Source organism: Bufo gargarizans, chromosome 3, assembly GCF_014858855.1.
Source record: "Bufo gargarizans isolate SCDJY-AF-19 chromosome 3, ASM1485885v1, whole genome shotgun sequence".
NCBI classification, from domain to species: domain Eukaryota; kingdom Metazoa; phylum Chordata; class Amphibia; order Anura; family Bufonidae; genus Bufo; species Bufo gargarizans.
This window is the reverse complement of record NC_058082.1, coordinates 255,410,470-255,431,974: the sequence shown is the minus strand read 5'-3', so window position 1 is coordinate 255,431,974 and position 21,505 is coordinate 255,410,470. Positions and strand designations below refer to the sequence as shown.

Here is a 21,505-nt window from a genome sequence, read left to right as displayed (position 1 = left end):
TAGTACTTTAGTTCTTAAAATGATCCCAGCATAAATTGTGGAGGTTGGTTGATGCACTTCCTGTATGGCTCCCATTATTTTCCTGAATGTATTCCTACCGTTCTTTTGTAAACATTTTTATACACTTCTATTATGAAATGACAGAAAATACATTAGAGTTTTGTTACTGATCTTTCTGTGCATTTAGACTAGACAGTAATCAGAATGATCGCTGGAACAAATTATAAGGATTGCTAGCTATAAAGAAGCAAGAAAGGATGAAATAAACAGCTGCATTAGATGAGATGAAATTTATTGCGCTTATTTGCATGCTAGCGTTGCTTTACAACTTCAGCACAAATTGCTTTAAACTTCAAAGTCTTCATACTTCACAAGTCTTCAGTTTATTCCTCTTCACGCACCTACAGTTGAAATACATAATATGAATATGAAATTAGATATACAAGTTTCCATTCATTACTACAATATAAACCCAGTTTTGTGTCCAGTTGTGTTATTATGAATAAACCAAACTGATGGATCAATGGCTAATAAGTCAAAAATAAAATAGGTGCATAGAGGTTAGGAGAGTAAAATACTAACAACCAATGATGGCAATGGTGCAATCAACTTGAGGATTCGCCAGTTTAAAGAGGTTTTCCAGGGTTATGTAGGAGGTCAGGTGCTACACTTCAGCCAACTGGCCTCAGCAGTGACAAGTCCCCAAGTGGCACGTCAATGCTGGGTCACCTGCTGCCCCAGGACACGCCAGTGGTGAGGCCAGTCATTGACTGCAGCAGTACATGTGAGCCGCGGCTGGACATACACAGGCCAGGGACTGCAAATTTACCAAACTGAGCCAGGGTGCTGGAACAAAGAGGGGGGAAGCAGGTGTGTAAGATTTTTCATTATGTACCATTCACTTCGGGAGCTTGTTAAAAAGGGCCATAATCCAGGAAAACCCCTTTAAGGCCCCTTCCACATTTCCATGTCATTTTAACGTCTGTGAAAGAAGTGTCCATGTGTCCGTTTTTGCCCTCCATGTGTCTTCCATAATCCACAGATGTTGCTCAGCTGAAAATTAACTGCCAGAGCATCTCCTATCAGTCTTCAGTGAAAAACGGACACACCACGGATGCCATCCATATTCTGTCCTAGATTTTTACGGACCCTTAGACTTCAATGGGCGTGTTTGGCCCTCATCATGGACCAAAGTAGTGCATGTCTCTGTGAATTTTTTTACCGTAAAAAAATACTGATGTTTGAATAGACACATTTAAATCAACGGGCAGGTGTGCTGTCCGCAAAAAATGCAGAGAGCAAACATCAGTGAAAAACAGAAATGTGCACAAGGCCTAAGTCATCAGGATATGATCATCTGGTATTTGAAGTCTTCATGCATGTAGACTAGAAACAAACAGCAATATAGATTTAAATTCTATATTTAAAGAAGCCTTGGTGATGTCATCTTACCTTTCCCCCGTCTCTTGTTTTGCTTCTCAATTTGTTTACTTGGGATTCAGCTATATCAGCCCTTTCTTGGGCGTCATCCAACTCATGCTGCAGTTTCTTGTATTTGGTCAGGTACTGATTGGATTGTTGCTCCTATGAAACACAGTGGATTATTCTACCACAGATATTTTTTTATGATTGGCGATAGACATAGTGTAACATAATGAGAATTCCATTGTAGAGGGAATAAAACAGAAGAGGTTGATTCCAGCTTTTAGCATATAAAAAGTTTTCTTTATTCGGCTTGTAAATTTAAGATCCAACAAATTGTCACATGGGGATACACAAAAAGACTGTGACGCGTTTCAGGCTGTAGTATTAAGCCCTTCTTGTCTTGAAGAAGGGCTTAATACTACAGCCCGAAACGCGTCACAGTCTTTTTGTGTATCCCCATGTGACAATTTGTTGGATCTTAAATTTACAAGCCGAATAAAGAAAACTTTTTATATGCTAAAAGCTGGAATCAACCTCTTCTGTTTTTGGACTTATCAAGCGTGGCTAGGTTCAAGCCACTTTCTTTCCGTGCTTCATGCAGGTGATCAGAGGTCAGAGCTGCTAAAATCCTTTCTCTTATCATTGTAGAGGGAATGTATGCATTAAAGTTTATTTAGGGGGGCAGATTTATTGCAAAAATCGGCTTCCTACACCAAAATGGAGTTGTTTCTACAAAATGTGCATTGAATGTTACAAACCTAATTTAGATGTATAGGACAGTTGTAGAAATATTTGCAACAAATGTGCCATGTGTGGAGCTACATGGAGACTTCCCAATTTTGTCAATCCAGAGGAGTACTACACTGGACTATAACATGCACTCCAGATTTACACAACAGAAAATTAGAAAAAAAATATTTTCTAGATCCTCCTTGAAGGGAATGTGTTTTACTGAAGTGGAGAGGTCAAGGTCAGTAACTTTAGGATGTCGGGGGCGTAACTACCATAGTGGCAGACCATGCGACTGCTATGGGGCCCAGGGCAAGAGGGGGCCCAGTTGGGATCATCTCCTCTTCTACTGGGGGTCAAAACTTGGTCAGGACTGTACCCTCTAAAGAAAGAACTTTTATCAAACAAAGCAGAGGAAAAAATGGCCCAAGGGTCATTGAAAGAGGTTTAGGCGGAAACCCTTCTGTCCTGTGTGGGGGGCCTGGTTTGATCCTTGTTATGGGGGCCCTTAATTTTCAATGTACGCCACTGGATGTAGTGTAGGAGGGGGGGGGGGATAGTTTTGGTCAGTTCCTGTTACCCTTAGTGTGTCATCTGCTGACCATTGTGCAATAACCAGTGGTGCATGTGGTCACTTCATTAAAAGTACCTATCCGAATAAATGTGTCTCCTGTCATTGCTTTGTTGTGTACTGCCATGCTTCTTATTCTGCTAGATCATTTTTAAGTATTTTTCTGTGCGACACACACAGTTCTGGTAGACACATAGCCCTGCTATACACACACAGCACTGCCATACACCCATACAGCTCTGGTACACCCATACAGCTCTGCTACACCCATACAGCTCTGCCACACACACACACACACACACAAACACACTTTAATAAAAACTCACATTTCCCTGCACTAGTGACCGCTGTAGAGTTTTCCTGCTTTGGCTTCTCCCATTGATAACATCATCAAAGGTCCTTAATCTTTATCCTGCTAATTGTTGGCTGGAACAATGATCGGGCAAAGCGCTGTATGTGCGCTCTGCTGGATCATGAAGGAAGCAGTCAGGAGTCTGGCCATGCTGCATCTCCCTGGCTGCCGTTTATAAGATGCAGGCACTTTTCAGCAAGATTTTTTCTTGCTAAAAAATGTGTCGTATAAAGAGAAAAATATGGTAGTTTGAATTGCAAGGAACTCACTGCACTCCTGTAGACAGCAGCTGTCCTTGAATAGGACTGAGCTGCATATAGGCCATGTGACCGATGAAGGTGACATCAGTAGCCTAGGCAGAGATGAGCGCCGCTGCCTCTTCAAATAGCTGATCTGCAGGGTTGCTGAGAGTTCAGCTACTGAGGACCCGGTGGATAGGTTATCAATACTTTACTCCCGTGAAAACCCTTTAACCTTTGGATTTCAGCAGCCCTCCTGAAGAATCTCAATCCTTGTAAGAAGCTTTGTACACTTTTTCTCACTGTACGTTTTCTTTATAATCCAGCGTCTATTAAATTTAATCTATGATTATTTTCTTGGAATTGTACTGTACATAGTTCTACATGTTGAAAAACTTACAGCCTCTTCAGCTTGATGCTTGTAACTTTTAACTTTCAGTTGTAACTTATCAATCAGGTCCTGCATACGAATTAGATTCTTCTTGTCTTCCTCTGCCTTCAGGAGTAGAAAAGATTGAACAATAAGAAAATATATCATATTTCGATGACAGTAAAGGAAGCAGACTCTAGTGTGTCTCACACGTCCTGTAGACCTCCACCGTCCTGCAGATTAGATTCTTCCCAGCAATCTGTACTCTAAGGCCACTAACTACAGCATCAGAGCTCTATAGGCTTTGCCGAAACCTGTACAAACCCCCAAATTGTCTGCCCTTTAATCTCCTGAACACATTAAAGTCCATATGCTCATAGCTATCGATATGGCTGTTTACTTCCTTCCATTAAATACAATTTCTAATAGCTAAACAACAATACCTGATATGTGAGTTCCTTGATACGGCGCTCAAACTTGCGGACACCCTTCAGTGACTCTGAACTGTGGCGCTGCTCTGTTTCCAAATCATTTTCTAATTCACGGATCTAAAACACAATATATTTCAAGTTGCGGAACTAAAATATAATACTAATGATGCATGGATAGAAATGTCTGCCTGTATCATACCCGTGACTCGAGCTTTTGAATCTGTTTCTTGCCTCCTTTAAGTGCAATCTGTTCTGCTTCATCCAGTCTCTTCTGTAAATCCTTAATAGTCTGTTCCATGTTTTTCTTCATTCTTTCCAAGTGAGAACTGGTATCTTGTTCTTTCTTTAGCTCTTCTGCCATCATGGCAGCCTAAATATACATACAAGCTATTACAGACCAACAAACCAATCAGTAATATACGCTAAGAATGCAGAAACACCAGATAACAACGACATTGCCAAGTTAATTGGTTTCCATTTTCCGACTATTTGTTGCAAAAAAGCATTTACTGAAATTGATGGTGCATATGTTATGTATGGGTAGGTGTAGACTCACATCAGTAATAGCTTTCTTAGCTTTATCTTCTGCATTTCTACATTCTTGAATGGACTCCTCGACTTCATTCTGCATATGGGACAAGTCAGCTTCCAGCTTCTTCTTCTGATTAATGAGGCTTGTGTTCTGTTAGAAGATAGATTTTAGAATATAGAATATTGTAAGTTATATCCCCAAATGTAAATAATGTTTAGTCACCTGGGCAATTACAAACGTGTTTTTAGGTTATTTTCCTTATTTGTTTTAAAGAGGTTCTCAGGGCTTTTAATATTGATGACGTATCCTTAGGATAGATCATCAATATCAGATCGGCGGGGGTCCCACAGCCGGCACCCCCACCAATCAGCTGTATGAAGGAAAGGTGCGCGCAGTGTGTGCATGCCGTCTCCCTTCTCTCTTCCTGCTCGCTGCTGCTATGTCTAAAGCAAGCAGGAAGGGAGACGGCACGCGTGCGCCTTACCTTCATACAGTTCATACTGATGACCTATACTGAGGATAACCTGGAGAACACCTTTAAAAATTCAGCATTAAGCTAAAGGGGTTGTTCAGGCTTTACTAAATGATGGCCTATTTTCAGGATAAACCATCACTAGCTGATCAGAGAGGGTCTGACACCCAACACCTGCCCCAAATCAGCTGTTCAGGAGAAGCACCATTGCCGGAAGTCGGCGATGGAACTACTATACACCCAAACAGCTGATCGGTAGGGGTGCTGAGTGTCATCCCTGCCGATCAGCTAGTGAAGGCCTGTCCTAAGGATAGGCAATTGCTTAGTAAAGGATGGACAACCCCTCTAACAAATGCTGGCTGTTTCATAATATATCCACGTTGGGTTGACCTGGCCCACAAGTGTGTACAATTTCTCAGTACAAAACTACAGTATATAACTTTCTGAAAGAACTTTGTCGACCTGTGAGTGAAGCAAGTTGACCCTTTCTGTAGCTTCAAGGAGTTCCTGCTCTGCCAACTTCCTTGCACGTTCAGTTTGGTCCAGAGCTCCCCTCAGTTCATCAAGCTCAGCTTGAAGCAGAACGTTTCTTCTCTCACTGACTGCAGACTGTTCCTTAAGTTCCTCAGTAAGATGCATTGAATCATCTAGCTGGACTTGAAGATCCTTGAGACATGAAATGATTGACATGAAGACATAAATAGGAACTGCAGTATGTAAAGTTTAATGTGCTCTGTATGTCAACTCATATCATATACTATTCAATAATAAAAAAAAAGTAATCTCACCAGGGACTGCTGACATTAGTAAGCACAAGAACTGTCGCAGAATAGACTGCACTGTACGGTAAACCCACTTCAGATTAGAATTCTGCCTAAACTGTTCTTTAATTAGTAATTTATTTCATGCCGATTTACATGACGCTTTCCTCCCATCCAAAGCTAAATTTGTCAGTGATTGGCAGCAGCAGTCATGGGACCTCATCGCTTCTGGTCAGGTGAGGACTTGAATCAGCTGGGACAGGAGCCATGGTGCAGTAATGGCAGGACAGGTGAGTTTTTCTTTTCTTTGGGCACACACTCCAACTGATGTCTAAGGCTGCATTCACACAACCGTGTGACGGCCGTGTCTGTGTTGCGGTGCAGAGGTACGGACCTGGAAGCACACACAAGGCTTCCGTGTGCTTCTGGGTCTGTGCCTCCACGTCCCAAAATGTAGGACATGTCCTATCTCTGGCTGCATCCTGCAGATTGTGGATCCATTACAGGCAATACGGGGTGCACATCGCCAGCGTCCGCGGTTTGCAAATCCGCAGTTTCCAATTTGCAACATGGACACGGCCATCACACTTTCGTGTGTCTGATGCTAGGCAGGACGACCCCTTTAACTTAGACAAAACAGGTTTTTGCCTTACATGGGACCTTTTTTAATGCCAGATAGGTAGTAGATTATTTTTTTTAATTTTTTACAAATTATTGTACATATAAGTCATTGTTTACTTTATATGAATTGTGTAATTCAACAATATTTAAAAATAAAAAAATAAAAATAACCATAATTGCCAAAATACTGTAACTTTATTATATGGGCAGTTCCGGGCTGCTATATGGGCAGATTTCTAATGTGTACAATTAACTAATTTTTATTTAGTAAAACACTTTTTAATTGTATTTTTTGTAAGCTTTAATTATGTTTAACAAAATTTCTTATGCCATTATGGGACTTATATTTTTACCTTTTTTCATCTGTAGTATAATATCATATGTCTATATAACATCACAATAATGCCCAAGTTGTGTCCCAACGCGTATACAGGAAATTCCAGCTGGTATTACCATCAGTCTGGTCACCTTGTGATCAGCATACAGGGAATGAGATGTGAAGCCAGCCCATGGACCACAGTGCCACTTTTTCTCGTAGATGGATGGGGCACATGTCTTTTCAACATATTTCAAAAAAGCTTGAAGGGACCAAATATCTTACCAAACTAGCTGACATGGGACATGTGCGTTAGTCAGCTGAATCTAATGCTGTGGTTCCCATGTCAATAAGTACCTGCAATCTGTAAAAATGTGTATTTTATAAAAATGCTAATTAGCCTCTAGGTGCATAGTGGGAGGTGCCATTGCACCCAGAGGCTCCACTCACTCACTTAGGCGTGATTCAGTGTCTTTAGCTATTCAAACAGGTGTGGGGGTGTCCTGTAAGTGAGTGAGTGGAGCCTCTGGGTGCAACGATACCATCTCGTTGCACTGCACCTAGGGGCTCTTTTGCATATTAATAAAAGGAGGCTAATTTCTACAGATTGCAGGCACTTGTCGACATGACAACAACAGCATTAGATTCAGCTGACTAGCGCATACTGTATGTACCATGTCAGCTGGTTTTAGTGATAGATACCCTTTAAATAAAACCTGTGCATATCAGACAATATTATCTGCTCACAACTGTTCACAATACCTTGATATGTGCTTGTAGGTTTCGCACGGCTTTTGTTGCCTCAGTAGCTTGCCGTGTAGCATGACTTAACTGAATTTCCATTTCATTCAGGTCTCCTTCCATTTTTTTCTTTAGCCGGATTGCCTCATTCCTACTCCTGGCTTCTGATTCCAGGTTAGATTGCAGTGACTCAATAATACGCTGCTGGTTTCTCCTGGATAGAAGTACAGTAAAGGCTTATAAACAGCTATACATTGCCAAAATCCTATATACATAAAGGGTTGGTAGTCTTGAAGTATAAGTATTTAAATTATACAATAGGTATGTTAGTGTTATTAACAACTAATAATTTTAGTTTTGGCTTTTGCTGAAGTAAACTATGACTTTTTAATATAAAGGACAGGAACAAATATTCTGTTTAAAGGGAAAGGGGATATTATTTTAAACTGAATATTAACATAAAGCATTTTTTTTTACCAATTTGTTTTTCATATAGGCAATATTATGCTATTTAAATTTGTATATAAAATCTTGTCCTTCTCTAGCAGTCCACACAGAGAGATAAAACTCCTATACAGATAGGTAATCTATTGTTAGCTTACTGCTGCTGGGAGGGGAAGATGTTATCTGCAAGGTAATCCTCATTACAATAGTAGGTGTAGAATTAAGGTAATATTGATGACAGATCTATTGTTCTCTTGCTAGGCCTAGACAAAGATGCCCCTAGAAGAGCATTACACTGATCATTGTAATGTGTGATTCTCTGATTGAGTTACTCCTTCCCTCTCTGGTTGCAGTGAATGGTCTGGCGTTAAGACTGTTTGCAGTGCTAAATGTCCAAACAAAGGAAGACTTTAAGGAGCCAGGGCAGGATGTAGAATACAGTCACATTATTATAACTGCCTTATATTTTCAACATTGGCAGCGTGAAGTCTCGTATCATGAGCTGGCTTGGTGGGTATATAAGGTGTGCAATAGGCTGTCTGCACGCATATCCCTCATTGCTGTCATAGGTAAAAGGGGCGACTTATCAGAGTTGCAAAAGGGATGATTATTGGCTTTTGTGCCAAGGGTGGCAGTATTTCTGAAACTGCAAAGTTTGTGAACTGTTCATGTGCTGCCCTGGTGAATGTGTATTGTGAGTGGACAAAAACCACCATTGTGAATAAGCAAGGTGGAAAACTGAGGAACACCACAAGCCATTGAGTGAGAGGTGAACGTTGGCTACAAAGGTGTGCAAGGCCTAACTCACACTATACAGTGGAGTGGAGCAGCTCACCACCCAAAATGAATCGAGGTTACCAGATGTGTGTGTAACCCTGCAAACCCTACTGCGTATAGGGCTTGGAAGCAGATGGATGGTCACTGCACCATAAGTTAGACAGGTTTCCTGATAGACTACCCCATGCATCAATTTATAAAGAGCATCTTAATGAGGACTGCACAGCTTATATTTCTTATGAAATAATTCTGGATCTCCTCTTAGAACCCTGTGTTTTCTTTCTCCAAATTTATGAATAAATTGACAACTAGGTGCTACTAGTTGGGATGTGTTGTACACATCAATGAACAGAGAAACTTCTCAGCGGACTTCATCTGTCGGATGAGAGTTGGAACCTCCGCACATATATATTAGTCCAGGGGTCAGCAATCTTCGGCACTCCAGGTGTGGTGAAACTACAACTCCCAGCTTGCACACTTGCTTGGCTGTTCTCAGAACTCCCATAGAAGTGAGTGGAGCATGCTGGGAGTTGTAGTTTCACGACAGCTGGAGTGCCGAAGGTTGCTGATCCCTGTATCAGACTGTCAGTTGCACCCGCCAGTAAACTAATGTGCCTTTAGTTCCCTGTGAAGAAATCTATAAACCCAACACCATGAACTCTAGAAATAGACTATTTTATTAGAAATGAAATTTGTGCACTGAGGAGATAATCTAAATGATTACGCTAAATAATTCATACATTAGAATACAATAACTAAGAACAGTGACAGATGGGGCCTCATATATGACAACTTATTAGCCCTAGCGAACAATCACATTTCAGCTTGTACAGTAATTTTTGAAAGCAGGTCAGAAAATAAAAGCAGTAGTCAGACTGGTGAGCATTACCTCAAGCAGCTGTCTGCACCGGTTTTCATACATAAGGCCCATGATCTCTGACTAAGGCTACTTTCACATCTGCGTTTTTAATTCAGGTTTTGAGATACAGCAGAGGATCTCAAAACCCGGAATTAAACGGATGAGTTTTTCATTGTCAATAGGGACAAAACTGATCAGCATGCATCAGTTCCATTTTGGGGCCGGACACAAAACCGCTGCAAGCAGCGTTTTTGTGTCTAGTTTGCAAAACTGAACAAACCTCATCAGGCATGAAAATCAAGGTATTAGTCAATGGTGCCTGATCCATTTTTTCCATTACAGAAAAAAACACGGGACATGTGCCCATTGACTTACAATGATTTTCATGCCTGATCAGGCTTGTTCAGTTTTGATTTAATACAACCGGATCCTGTCAAAACGGAGTCATCAGGATGTATTAAATGGAACGGATCCTTTTAATTCATGTTTTGAGATTCTCTGCCGTATTTCAAAACCTGAATTAAAAACGCAGATGTGAAAGTAGCCTAAGAAGAACTACTGATTAAAACTGAAAGGTGCATCAATACAGTCCAACTATACAAATGTCTGCAGATAATACCTTATATTTTCTGTCTCTTCATCCTTTTCAGACAATTTTCGTTCAAATTCTGCTTTAATCTGAGACAGCTCTAGCTGAAATCTGAGGGTTTTGCTTTCCTCATGTTCAAGGGCACCCTTTAAAAACGAGGAGAAAGAAATTCTAGGTTATACCACATTGCTCTTACAACTGGTCATCACTTATTGAAATCACCAAAGCAATATACCATAGATTATGTGATTTGATGAAAAAAATGCAGGTCCTCAAGATTGCTGGTACACCACAACTGTGAACAAGTGTCATTAGAGGAGGTGTTTTGCTTTTTGGACTTTTTTTTTAACTTTTGATAGCAGCCTATTGTACCTATTGAAAAAAAAAAATCAGCTCTTCTGCACCTTAACACTTTCCGGCTCCCTGGCTTCAGCGGAGATGTATCCCTAAGCAGCACGTCTTTTCTGGGTCACTTGCTAACAGGAGCAGTTCACTGCTGAGGCCAGTCATTGGCTGCAGCAGTGAACGTGACCATGTCCGTCCAGAAAATTACAGGATCGGGACTGGAAGACTACTGAAGGGAGAGCAGGTATGATTTTTTTCAACAGGTACAATAGGCTGCTGGATAACTCATTTAAATCTCACAAGTCAAAGCACTGTATAACTTACAGTATGTTTTTTGCTGACTCCAGAGAGTCAAACAATCATTCTGACATCCAATAATTCCAATAATTCAGTATGACATCCAATAATTTCTTTATATGATGCATTGGGGCAGACTGTCTAAGATTTAGACACTATTTGTAAATCTAATGCGCCAACACAGTGGTTGATAAATATAGTGCATTTTTAGACTGTGTAGTGTGTTCACACCATCTATGAATTGGCTTACTTATGGAGCAAAGTGTTGTAAATAAGGCCAAGCTCCTTTCAGCTAAGCCATGCCCTTCTCTTACTAAGCCATGCCCACTTACCAAACATGGTGCACCTTAAATACATACATGGCGCATAATATTATTCAAATTTGTGCCAGAATTCTGGTGCACGTTCATTAGTAAATCTTCCCCACTGTGTCTATTAGAAACATGTACTTGTATATTATGGGTCGTGCTCACCTCAGCTTCCTCCAGGGCCACCTGAACCTCTGACTTCTCTTGCTCAACTTGTTTCTTCACCTTCTCTATTTCATGCAGACTCTTATTGCTCTCACTAACTTGGTCAGTCAAATCTGAAATCTCCTCTGAAACACAAATATCCATAGGTTACAGGTTAGACATAACTGTGATTTTAAGCACAAACAGACTAAAGTAATAACTGGAATGGGAAGGGGGGGGGGGGGGCTACAGTGCCCTGAAAGATTATCAACATTAGGGTTATTCACTTTAGAAAAAAGACGACTGAGGGGAGATCTAATAACTATGTATAAATATATCAGGGGTCAGTACAGAGATCTATCCCATCATCTATTTATCCCCAGGACTGTGACTGTGACGAGGGGACATCCTCTACGTCTGGAGGAAAGAAGTTTTGCACACAAACATAGAAGAGGATTCTTTACGGTAAGAGCAGTGAGACTATGGAACTCTCTGCCTGAGGAGGTGGTGATGGTGAGTTCACCAAAAGAGTTCAAGAGGTGCCTGGATGTATTTCTGGGGTGTAATAATATAACAGGTTATAGTTATTAGATTTCTGGAGAAGTGTCATTGTTCCTGATATCTGATCAGGATAACGGGCTGAACTAGATGGACGTATGTATTTTTTTTCCAGCCCTACAGACTATTTTACCATGTTATATTACCAGTCCTGGCATTTAAACACTAGAATTAAACCCACAAACAGATACCAGTGGAACTTACAATGATACCTACTTCTTAGTTTAATTACAAACCAAAGGGTTTTCACTGGATCTTCAGCTATAACCTCTGGGGTTTAGAGCAAAGGTCCCCAACCAGTAGCCTTGAAGCTACATGTGGCTCACAACCCCTCCTGTGTGGCTCATCATATGTACTGGCAATAGACATTACTGCAAATATGTCGTAACTACTGAACATTGGCAGTGACACAAAAAATTGTAGCCACAAATATTTGCTAATCCACTGTTCCTTGTAAAGGGCGACAATGCAGGGGATGTAAATGAGGAGCTATAAGTAGGTCAATGCGACCCATTGGAATCTGTTTAGCGAGTATTGGGAAGGCAGGGAGTAAAACAGTCTAACAGAATAACTAAAATGATGTAGATGAAATCTATGTAGACTGTGCCTCACATTTAAGCATGAGATATATTTTTGAAATAAAATGAAATAGACATTACTTCCTTTAATACAGTTCATACCTTGCAGATTCTTATTTTCCCTCTTTACAGTTTCTAAGTTATCCAATACTTCTTCATAGGCATTCTTCAACTTGAACAATTCAGTACTCAAGCTGCGTGCCTCCTTCTGTGAGGCTTCAAGCTCGGCCTGGGCCTCCTCATACTTTTGTTTCCAGTCAGCTATAATTTTGTCGAAGTTCCGCTGCTTTTTGTCCATGGCAGCAGCAGCACCATTGGACCTCTCCAGATCAATCATCAGGTCTTCCAGCTCACTCTGCAGGCGATGCTTGGTCTTCTCTAGAGAAGCACACTTAACGTTAGCGGCTTCAACAGCTTCTTCAGCCTCCTGGAGCCGCGCAGCTAACTTTTTTCTATGAAACAATGTAACAGCAGTTAAATAAAGCACATATTAATGGTAATTATGAACATTAGTTTCTGTTGTTATGGCCTTAACATGTAAAGCTCTGTTTAGGCTACTTTCACACTTGGGTTTGGGGTTCCGCTTGTGAGATCCGCTTGAAGGCTCTCACAAGCGGCCCCGAACAGATCCGTACATCCCCAATGCATTCTGAATGGATGCGGATCCATTCAGAATGCATCAGTTTGGCTCCGTTCCGCCTCTATTCCACTCAGGAGGCGGACACCCAAACTCTGCTTGCAGCGTTTTGGTGTCCGCCTGGCCGTGCGGAGCCAAACGGATCCGTCTGACTTACAATGTAAGTCAATGGGGTCGGATCCGTTTGACGTTGACACAATATGGTGAAATTGCTAACAGATCAGTCCCCCATTGACTTTCAATGTAAAGTCAGAACGAATCCGTCTGAATAACAATTAGACTTAGACTTTTTTTCTGACATAGAATGCAGACAGATCCGTTTTGAACGGATACCATCGTTTGCATTATAGGTGCGGATCTGTCTGTGCAGATACCAGACGTATCCGCACCGAACGCAAGTGTGAAAGTAGCCTTATATCTGTGTTATGTTTTTAGTTATAAATGGAACCACAATGCAGTGCCGGATACCCCACATGATGGATACCGATGGTGGCTGATGGGTCCCACTGACTTATAATGCAGCATGCAGCACTATTTTTCAGAATCTGTAATGGAACAAGCATTCATAGGAATTGTTCATTGGTCCATGTAATAGAGCAGCTGATCAGCCAGTAAACAAGCAAATGCTCATTTGATGGCTGATTGGAATCTTTCATCAGGATACAGGATGCATGATTATCGGCAACACATTTCCTGTGTATTCAGGTACATGCACCCAATAATCAATAGAACTTAATATGGGAGCAATGACTGCAGTAGCAAATATTTCTCCCACATTTACTTTGCATCGGCCTGTGTAATAGGTAGGTGCAAATGAGCTCTGATGAATGTGTTTAGCACCCATCGGCACTCACCCTGTCTGATTATCGAGCAGTCTAATCAGTCCTTAAAGGGGTTGTCTCATCTGAGACAATGGGGGCATATCTCCCCCCATAAGCCCCCATTGTCTGCTGGGACCCGCACCTATATCAAGAACGGAGCGGGCCAAAGTGGTGGCTGGAGGACTCTAGTCCTGCCAAAACCAAGCTCTCTCCTCATAGAAGTGAATTTAAACGCACCACGCATGACCGGCCACTGCTCTCATTCACTTCTATGGGCCCGATGAAAATAGCCGAGCCAACTTGACTATTTTGGCGGCCCCATAGAAATGAATAGAGGGCAGCTGCGCATGGCAAGTGCACCATCCATCACTTTCGGGGCTCCGTTTAGGAGACAGGTGCGGGTCCAAGCTATGGAACTCGCACCTATCAGACATCATCATCGCTAGGATATGCCCCCATTTTCCCAATGAGACAAATGTGATCATAAAGCTGGATCAACATAATGGCCCTGTGGTTAGCATTACACCACTGGGGCCCTGGATTCAAATCTGACTAAGGACAAATTCACATGGAATTTGCATATTCTTCCTGTGTCTGTGGCTACCTCCAAGAACTCCCGTTTTCTCCTACATTCCAAAAACATACTTATACCTCTGATAGATGCACCCAAATATTTTACTGTATATGTTTTTGTTTCCCTTGTCAACTACACTATTCTATACAGAAAAAAGGGTACTGTATATTGCCATATACTGGACTGATGGTGGCAACTCTTTTTGACTCTGTCGAGAAAATAGGGGACCCTGGATACTTTTGACATACAGTACAGACCAAAAGTTTGGACACACCTTCTCATTCAAAGAGTTTTCTTTATTTCCAGGACTATGAAAATTGTAGATTCACACTGAAGGCATCAAAACTATGAATTAACACATGTGGAATTATATACCTAACAAAAAAGTGTGAAACAACTGAAAATATGTCATATTCTAGGTTCTTCAAAGTACCCACCTTTTGCTTTGATTACTGCTTTGCACACTCTTGGCATTCTCTTGATGAGCTTCAAGAGGTAGTCACCTGAAATGGTTTTCACTTCACAGGTGTGCCCTGTCAGGTTTAATAAGTGGGATTTCTTGCCTTATAAATGGGGTTGGGACCATCAGTTGCGTTGTGGAGAAGTCAGGTGGATACACAGCTGATAGTTCTACTGAATAGACTGTTAGACTTTGTATTATGGAAAGAAAAAAGCAGCTAAGTAAAGAAAAACGAGTGGCCATCATTACTTTAAGAAATGAAGGTCAGTCAGTCTGAAAAATTGGGAAAACTTTGAAAGTGTCCCCAAGTGCAGTCACAAAAACCATCAAGCGCAACAAAGAAACTGGCTCACATGCGGACCGCCCCAGGAAAGGTAGACCAAGAGTAACCTCTGCTGCGGAGGATATGTTCATCCAAGTCACCAGCCTCAGAAATCGCAGGTTAACAGCAGCTCAGATTAGAGACCAGGTCAATGCCACACAGAGTTCTAGCAGCAGACACATCTCTAGAACAACTGTTAAGAGGAGACTGTGTGAATCAGGCCTTCATGGTAGAATATCTGCTAGGAAACCACTGCTAAGGACAGGCAACAAGCAGAAGAGACTTGTTTGGGCTAAAGAACACAAGGAATGGACATTAGACCAGTGGAAATCTGTGCTTTGGTCTGATGAGTCCAAATTTGAGATCTTTGGTTCCAACCACCGTGTCTTTGTGCGACGCAGAAAAGGTGAACAGATGGACTCTACATGCCTGGTTCCCACCGTGAAGCATGGAGGAGGAGGTGTGATGGTGTGGGGGTGCTTTGCTGGTGACACTGTTGGGGATTTATTCAAAATTGAAGGCATACTGAACCAGCATGGCTACCACAGCATCTTGCAGCGGCATGATATTCCATCCGGTTTGCGTTTAGTTGGACCATCATTTATTTTTCAACAGGACAATGACCCCAAACACAGCCTCCAGGCTGTGTAAGGGCTATTTGACCATGAAGGAGAGTGATGGGGTGCTGCGCCAGATGACCTGGCCTCCACAGTCACCGGACCTGAACCCAATCGAGATGGTTTGGGGTGAGCTGGACCGCAGAGTGAAGGCAAAAGGGCCAACAAGTGCTAAGCATCTCTGGGAACTCCTTCAAGACTGTTGGAAGACCATTTCAGGTGACTACCTCTTGAAGCTCATCAAGAGAATGCCAAGAGTGTGCAAAGCAGTAATCAAAGCAAAAGGTGGCTACTTTGAAGAACCCAGAATATGACATATTTTCAGTTGTTTCACACTTTTTTGTTATGTATATAATTCCACATGTGTTAATTCATAGTTTGGATGCCTTCAGTGTGAATCTACAATTTTCATAGTCATGAAAATATAGAAAACTCTTTGAATGAGAAAGTGTGTCCAAACTTTTGGTCTGTACTGTATACATAAGGAGCTTTACCACCACATACGACAAAATACGTTGCAGATGTAGTGTGAATGCACCCTAATGGGCAATAAATAGACGTGAAAGTGGGGCAATAATTAGCCATTTGAAAGCAGCATACTTCGCCTCTTCCAACTCCTCTGTCCTCTGAATTGCATCTGTTTCATATTTGTTCCTCCATAAAGCCACCTCAGCATTGCATTTGGACAAACTCCTTTGGAGCTCAGCTTTAGCTTCTTGTTCTTCGTCAAATTGTTCCCGAAGAAGATCACAGTCATGTCTGGCAGATTGAAGAGAATGAGCCAGTGCATTTTTGGCCTAAGGAACAAAATGAATGCCTTATTACACATAAATTCCAAAGCCTAAATTCCAATAGCCAAATCAATACTGCCATCATTCAAGTGTACAGTATGTAACCATTTTCTAACTAGAATATAAGGCTTAGGTTTTTAGGGGGTCATTTATCAAACAGAAATACGGCTAAATTAGGCGTACTTCTGGGGCAGATTAACTCAATCTGTGACTTCTCCCCGCTCACGGCAGGTTTAAAAAAAGGGGTGTGGTGTGGGCGGGGAAGGGCCAGCAGGCCCGTCTCATTTACCATTTTCTACGCCTGGTTTAGGTGTAGAAAATGGTCTAAATGTAAGACAGCTAGGGAGCTGTCTTACATTTAGAAGTTGCGGTGGATCTTTCCAAGCTTTGTAGAGGCCGGCGCCTCTTCATAACTTCGGCGGATCCACCGCCAGGTAAAGGGGTTATTAAGACCAGCGTCTAAAATGCCACCCTTGCCACACACTCTTTTGGAAAAGTGGCTAGGGCGGAGTGAAAAGAGGAACTTGCAATTTTTTGTTAACGTTGCATATAAAAAGTCACATACACACAGCTTGCGACTTTTTAAAGCCACTTTTCTGGCACAAGGGAGATGATAAATCTTCCCCATATTTTCTTGCATACCTTGGATTCTTCTTCAAGTTGTTTTCTAAGTTCCTCTATCTGCTGAGTAAATGAAGATTTTCCTCGGGATAGCTGACTTATTAAAGATTCCTTCTCTTCAAGAAGTCTTGAAAATTCTCCTGTTTAACATTTATTAAACAAATATATTAAATGTTAAAGGAAATGACAATTCTCTTATGTTCTAGTGCCAGGGGCAGAAGTAATGTATACGTAAGCTTTTCTTTCTAAATCTAAACTTTATATATCTTAAGTGTGGGATTTATTTTGGAGAACACCTTATGAACATTATGGTAAATGGTTGGCATTGCTTAGAACACAATATTGAATTTCCTGTGCATTAAATTAACTAGCAACTATGGAAGTATATAGGATAATTAAAAAAAATGTTTGGCTATAGCTATATACTGTACTTTCTAAAACCGTATACTGCTTCTATTGATGTTAGTAGTGGGTAAAAAAACATGAGCACCATTTTCAGTGAGAAGTTTTCCTCTTTGAGTGGTAACATCATTCAGTTGACGGGTCATCTCATCCAGTTTTGCTTTCGCTTCATTAAGCTGGTCTTCATATGTGCGGCAAAGTTTTTCTGATATGGCCTGTAACAAAGCCAAATGGATTTTTGATGATATACAGTACCATGAAATGACAGTTGGTATTAGCTGGCCATATACATGTAGGGATACTTTAAGAGATGGGATTGAGGGATGCAGACAATTTTATTGGAACAATTGGTTCTGCTGAATCTGTGCACTTGCTCTGACAGATTTCCTAAGGACTACCGTACTTAATTTGCAAGGCAATCTGCTGGCAACACACTGTTTGCACAGTTTTGGGATGAGTCTATTGCTTAGCCAAGATATCTTATAAACTAAGTGGATTGCAGAATTCAGGCACTACAAGGAATTACTTGCATTTATGTTTTATCCACCAAACAACTTTTTAGATACATTTTGAATGTTCCGCTAAATATGGAGTCAAATGTTTTAAATTAATAATATGTGATCTTAAAAATTACCTTAGACTTGATCAATTGTTCCATATTTGATGACAGATCATCTGCCTCCAACCTGAACTCACTCTTTTCCTTCTCAAGTTTTTGCTTTACTCTTTGGAGGTTGTCAATTTGCTCTCCTAATTCTGAGACGGTGTCTGCGTGTTTCTTTCTTAGAGCTGCCGTAGTAGCCTCATGGTGTAGTGTGGCTTCTTCCAGATCTCTGCGTAGTTTTAGGTACTCTGCTTCCCGTTTCTTGTTCATTTCCAACTGAGCAGATGTTGCTCCACCAGCTTCTTCTAGTCTCTCACTTAATTCCTCCAACTCTCTTGTGAGATCTGACCTCTGCTTTTCTACTTTTGCACGTGCTGCCCGTTCAGCTTCCAATTCCTCTTCTAACTCTTCTATTCGAGCCTGAAAGGTAGCCAGTATCAAATATCTTTTAGTCTACAGCATTTTGCTCATTTGCTGATATGCATAAAATGTTTTCCCAATCATATTACTTATTCCCTGCCATTGATGCAAATGTCTATAGGCAGAAAATTAATTAAACTGAATTTTATTTGAAATTTTTGGTCAACTGAGAAATTAAATGAATTAGTATATATATATCTATATATATATCTATATATATATCTATATATATATATATATATATATATATATTCAGCATTTCCTGTAAACAGTTTAGTTTGGTAACATATCAAATTACCAGTAACTAATAACAATCTACCGGTACTTACTTGAAGTTCCTTTATTTTCTTCTGAAGCTGGAGGATCATGGCTTGTTCGTCTTCAATTTTAGAAGACAGTTGATTGAGTTCAAAATCCTTCCTATTGAAGACAGCAAACAAAACGTAGAAAAACGGCTACAAGAACAGATGCATTTCCTAAAATTATAACTAAATTTATAGTAACTGTATTTTGATGGCTTATAAAAATGTTTTAGGGGTGATAAACTGATTGTTTTAACTATACAATACTTAGGACTTGGGGAGTCCTCGCTTTCGCACCCCAATCCTTTCTGCTATTAGCTAGTGCATACAGCCACTGCAGAAAGTGGTCACTCCTCTATTGGACTCTTGACTCTTATTACATGGTCATTTATTCAACTTGAGATGGATACCATGTAATACTACATAGAGGGCCTCTGCAAGTGTGGACCACACAGTTTCAGCAGCCAGAACCATGGGAATTAGCTGAACATCATGGTGGCTTGCTTTTGATAAAGTGCAGTCCAGTTGGGATTACACCTTTAATAGTAAATTTGGGGTAACGTTTAAAAGTTTAAAAAAAGAATGATTGTCACCTAAACATATTTATTGCTGGACTTTTTTCATTTAGTTAACCAAAAAGACCTTCTTCCTTTTTCTTCTGTAAACTTACTTTTTTAGTCTTTCGTCCAACTGCTGCTTATCATTTTCGGAATCCATAAGACTCTCTTGTGTCAGTTTTAAATCTCCCTCCAGCTTGCGTTTAGCTCTTTCAAGATCTATTCTCACTTTCTTTTCTTGTTCTAAGGAACCCTCAAGCTGCAAAGAAAGATGAAGACTTAGTCTAGCCATACACATGAGATAGCTGTCTGCAGAATGTATGTTTAGCTAACAGCTGTTCCTCCCAACTCTCCCATAAATATGTATAATCGGCTGAGCATTCATGTGTAAACTGCTGCCAGACATCTCTTATCAGACATCAGCTTATCACCCTAACATCTGCCACTGGTCACAGTTCACCCGCATACATGGTTGTCTAGTTCAGCTGAAATCGGCATATTTGGACAACATTAAGCTAAGGCTACTTTCACACTCGCGTTTGGTGCAGATCCGTCGCGGATCTGCACAGACGGATCTGCACCGATAATACAACCGCATGCATCCATTCAGAACGGATAAGTTTGTATTATCTTTAACATTGCCAAAACTGATCTGTCTTGAACACCACTGAAAGTCAATGGGGGGTGGATCAGTTTTCTATTGTGCCATATTGTGTCAGTGAAAACGGATCCGCCCCCATTGACTCACATTGTGAGTCAGGATTCATTTGCCTCTGCATCGTCAGTCAGCGTTTTGGTGTCTGCCTCCAGAGCGGAATGGAGGCGGAACGGAGCCAAATTGATGCATTCTGAGCGGATCCTTTTCCATTCAGAATGCATTAGGGCAAAACTGATCCGTTTTGGACCGCTTGTGAGAGCCCTGAAACGGATCTCACAAACGGAAACCAAAACGCCAGTGCGAAAGTAGCCTAATGTGTATGACCGTGTTTAGTGATCTACTTGGTGTACATGGCTTTATTCTTAATTTGATGCAACAAGGCCCTGCTAAGACGTTATTATGGTGCCGTTAACCTAGACTTGATCTTACATCATCTACTTGCTGTTCCAGCTTTGTTTTCAGTTTGGTTAGAGTGCTGACTTTGTCTTCTTCTGCTTGAAGGTCATCCAGGGTTTGCTGATGAGCCTCCTGTAAAGCTTTTTTCTCTTTAGTTAGCTTATTAATAGTGTCATCCAGAGTTGCCATTTCCTCAGTTAAGTTTTTGACCTGGAAATGGGTTGAAAAAACAATAAATGTAATATTAGTATTATTCACTTAGCACTGGCATATTTTGCAGCACTGTACACACATTATCATCGCTTGCTATCTCTCATGGGGCTCACAATCTAAGTTCCCTATCAGCATGTCTTTGGAGTATGGGTGGAAACCCACACAAACACGGGGAGAACATACAGACTCCATGCAGATGTTGTCCTTGGTCGGATCCAAACTAATCATTGTACTACCCTGCTGCTATAATAGGTACCTATTTAAAGCACAGATCATTATTCAGGCCACTTACACTTTCCACTGCTAAATGGTCATTAGTGCATTTTCAACCGTATCTTAAATCCGTATCTTAAATGCTCCTAAAAAAACACAGTACGGCTTTTACCTTATTTTCTGTTGCATGCTTTTCCTTTTCTGCCTTAGCTAATGTTATTTCAAGATCATCAATGTCTTTCTTAAGTTCAGAACATTCATCCTCCAGTTTTCTTTTCTTAGAAGCGAGCTCTGAGTTCATTTCTTCTTCATCTTCTATGCGCTCAGTGAGATCCTTGATTTTGGCTTCCATTTGAATCTTACTTTTAATTAACATGTCGCATCTTTCCTCCGCATCAGCCAGGGTGTCTTGTTCCTATGAGGAGGTTTAGAATGTTT

General features: G+C 40.9%; 1 protein-coding gene across 1 annotated transcript in view; it reads right to left on the bottom strand.

Annotated features, from left to right (window-relative positions):
• Positions 1-275: 275 nt before the first annotated feature.
• The window catches only part of MYH15 (myosin heavy chain 15), a 61,749-nt gene continuing 40,519 nt past the window's right edge, over positions 276-21,505 (bottom strand). Inside the window, exons 24-42 of the mRNA XM_044285021.1 lie at positions 21,240-21,482; positions 20,675-20,851; positions 19,701-19,846; positions 19,058-19,148; positions 18,339-18,728; positions 17,793-17,919; positions 17,324-17,442; positions 16,491-16,687; positions 12,562-12,911; positions 11,345-11,469; positions 10,260-10,375; positions 7,582-7,774; positions 5,584-5,787; positions 4,674-4,799; positions 4,317-4,487; positions 4,130-4,234; positions 3,717-3,812; positions 1,453-1,584; positions 276-401 (exon numbers count right to left, since the gene is read on the bottom strand). Of these exons, the coding sequence (XP_044140956.1) occupies positions 384-401; positions 1,453-1,584; positions 3,717-3,812; positions 4,130-4,234; positions 4,317-4,487; positions 4,674-4,799; positions 5,584-5,787; positions 7,582-7,774; positions 10,260-10,375; positions 11,345-11,469; positions 12,562-12,911; positions 16,491-16,687; positions 17,324-17,442; positions 17,793-17,919; positions 18,339-18,728; positions 19,058-19,148; positions 19,701-19,846; positions 20,675-20,851; positions 21,240-21,482 (3,126 nt within the window). The 3' untranslated portion in view covers positions 276-383. The remainder of the gene's footprint in view (positions 402-1,452; positions 1,585-3,716; positions 3,813-4,129; positions 4,235-4,316; positions 4,488-4,673; positions 4,800-5,583; positions 5,788-7,581; positions 7,775-10,259; positions 10,376-11,344; positions 11,470-12,561; positions 12,912-16,490; positions 16,688-17,323; positions 17,443-17,792; positions 17,920-18,338; positions 18,729-19,057; positions 19,149-19,700; positions 19,847-20,674; positions 20,852-21,239; positions 21,483-21,505) is intronic.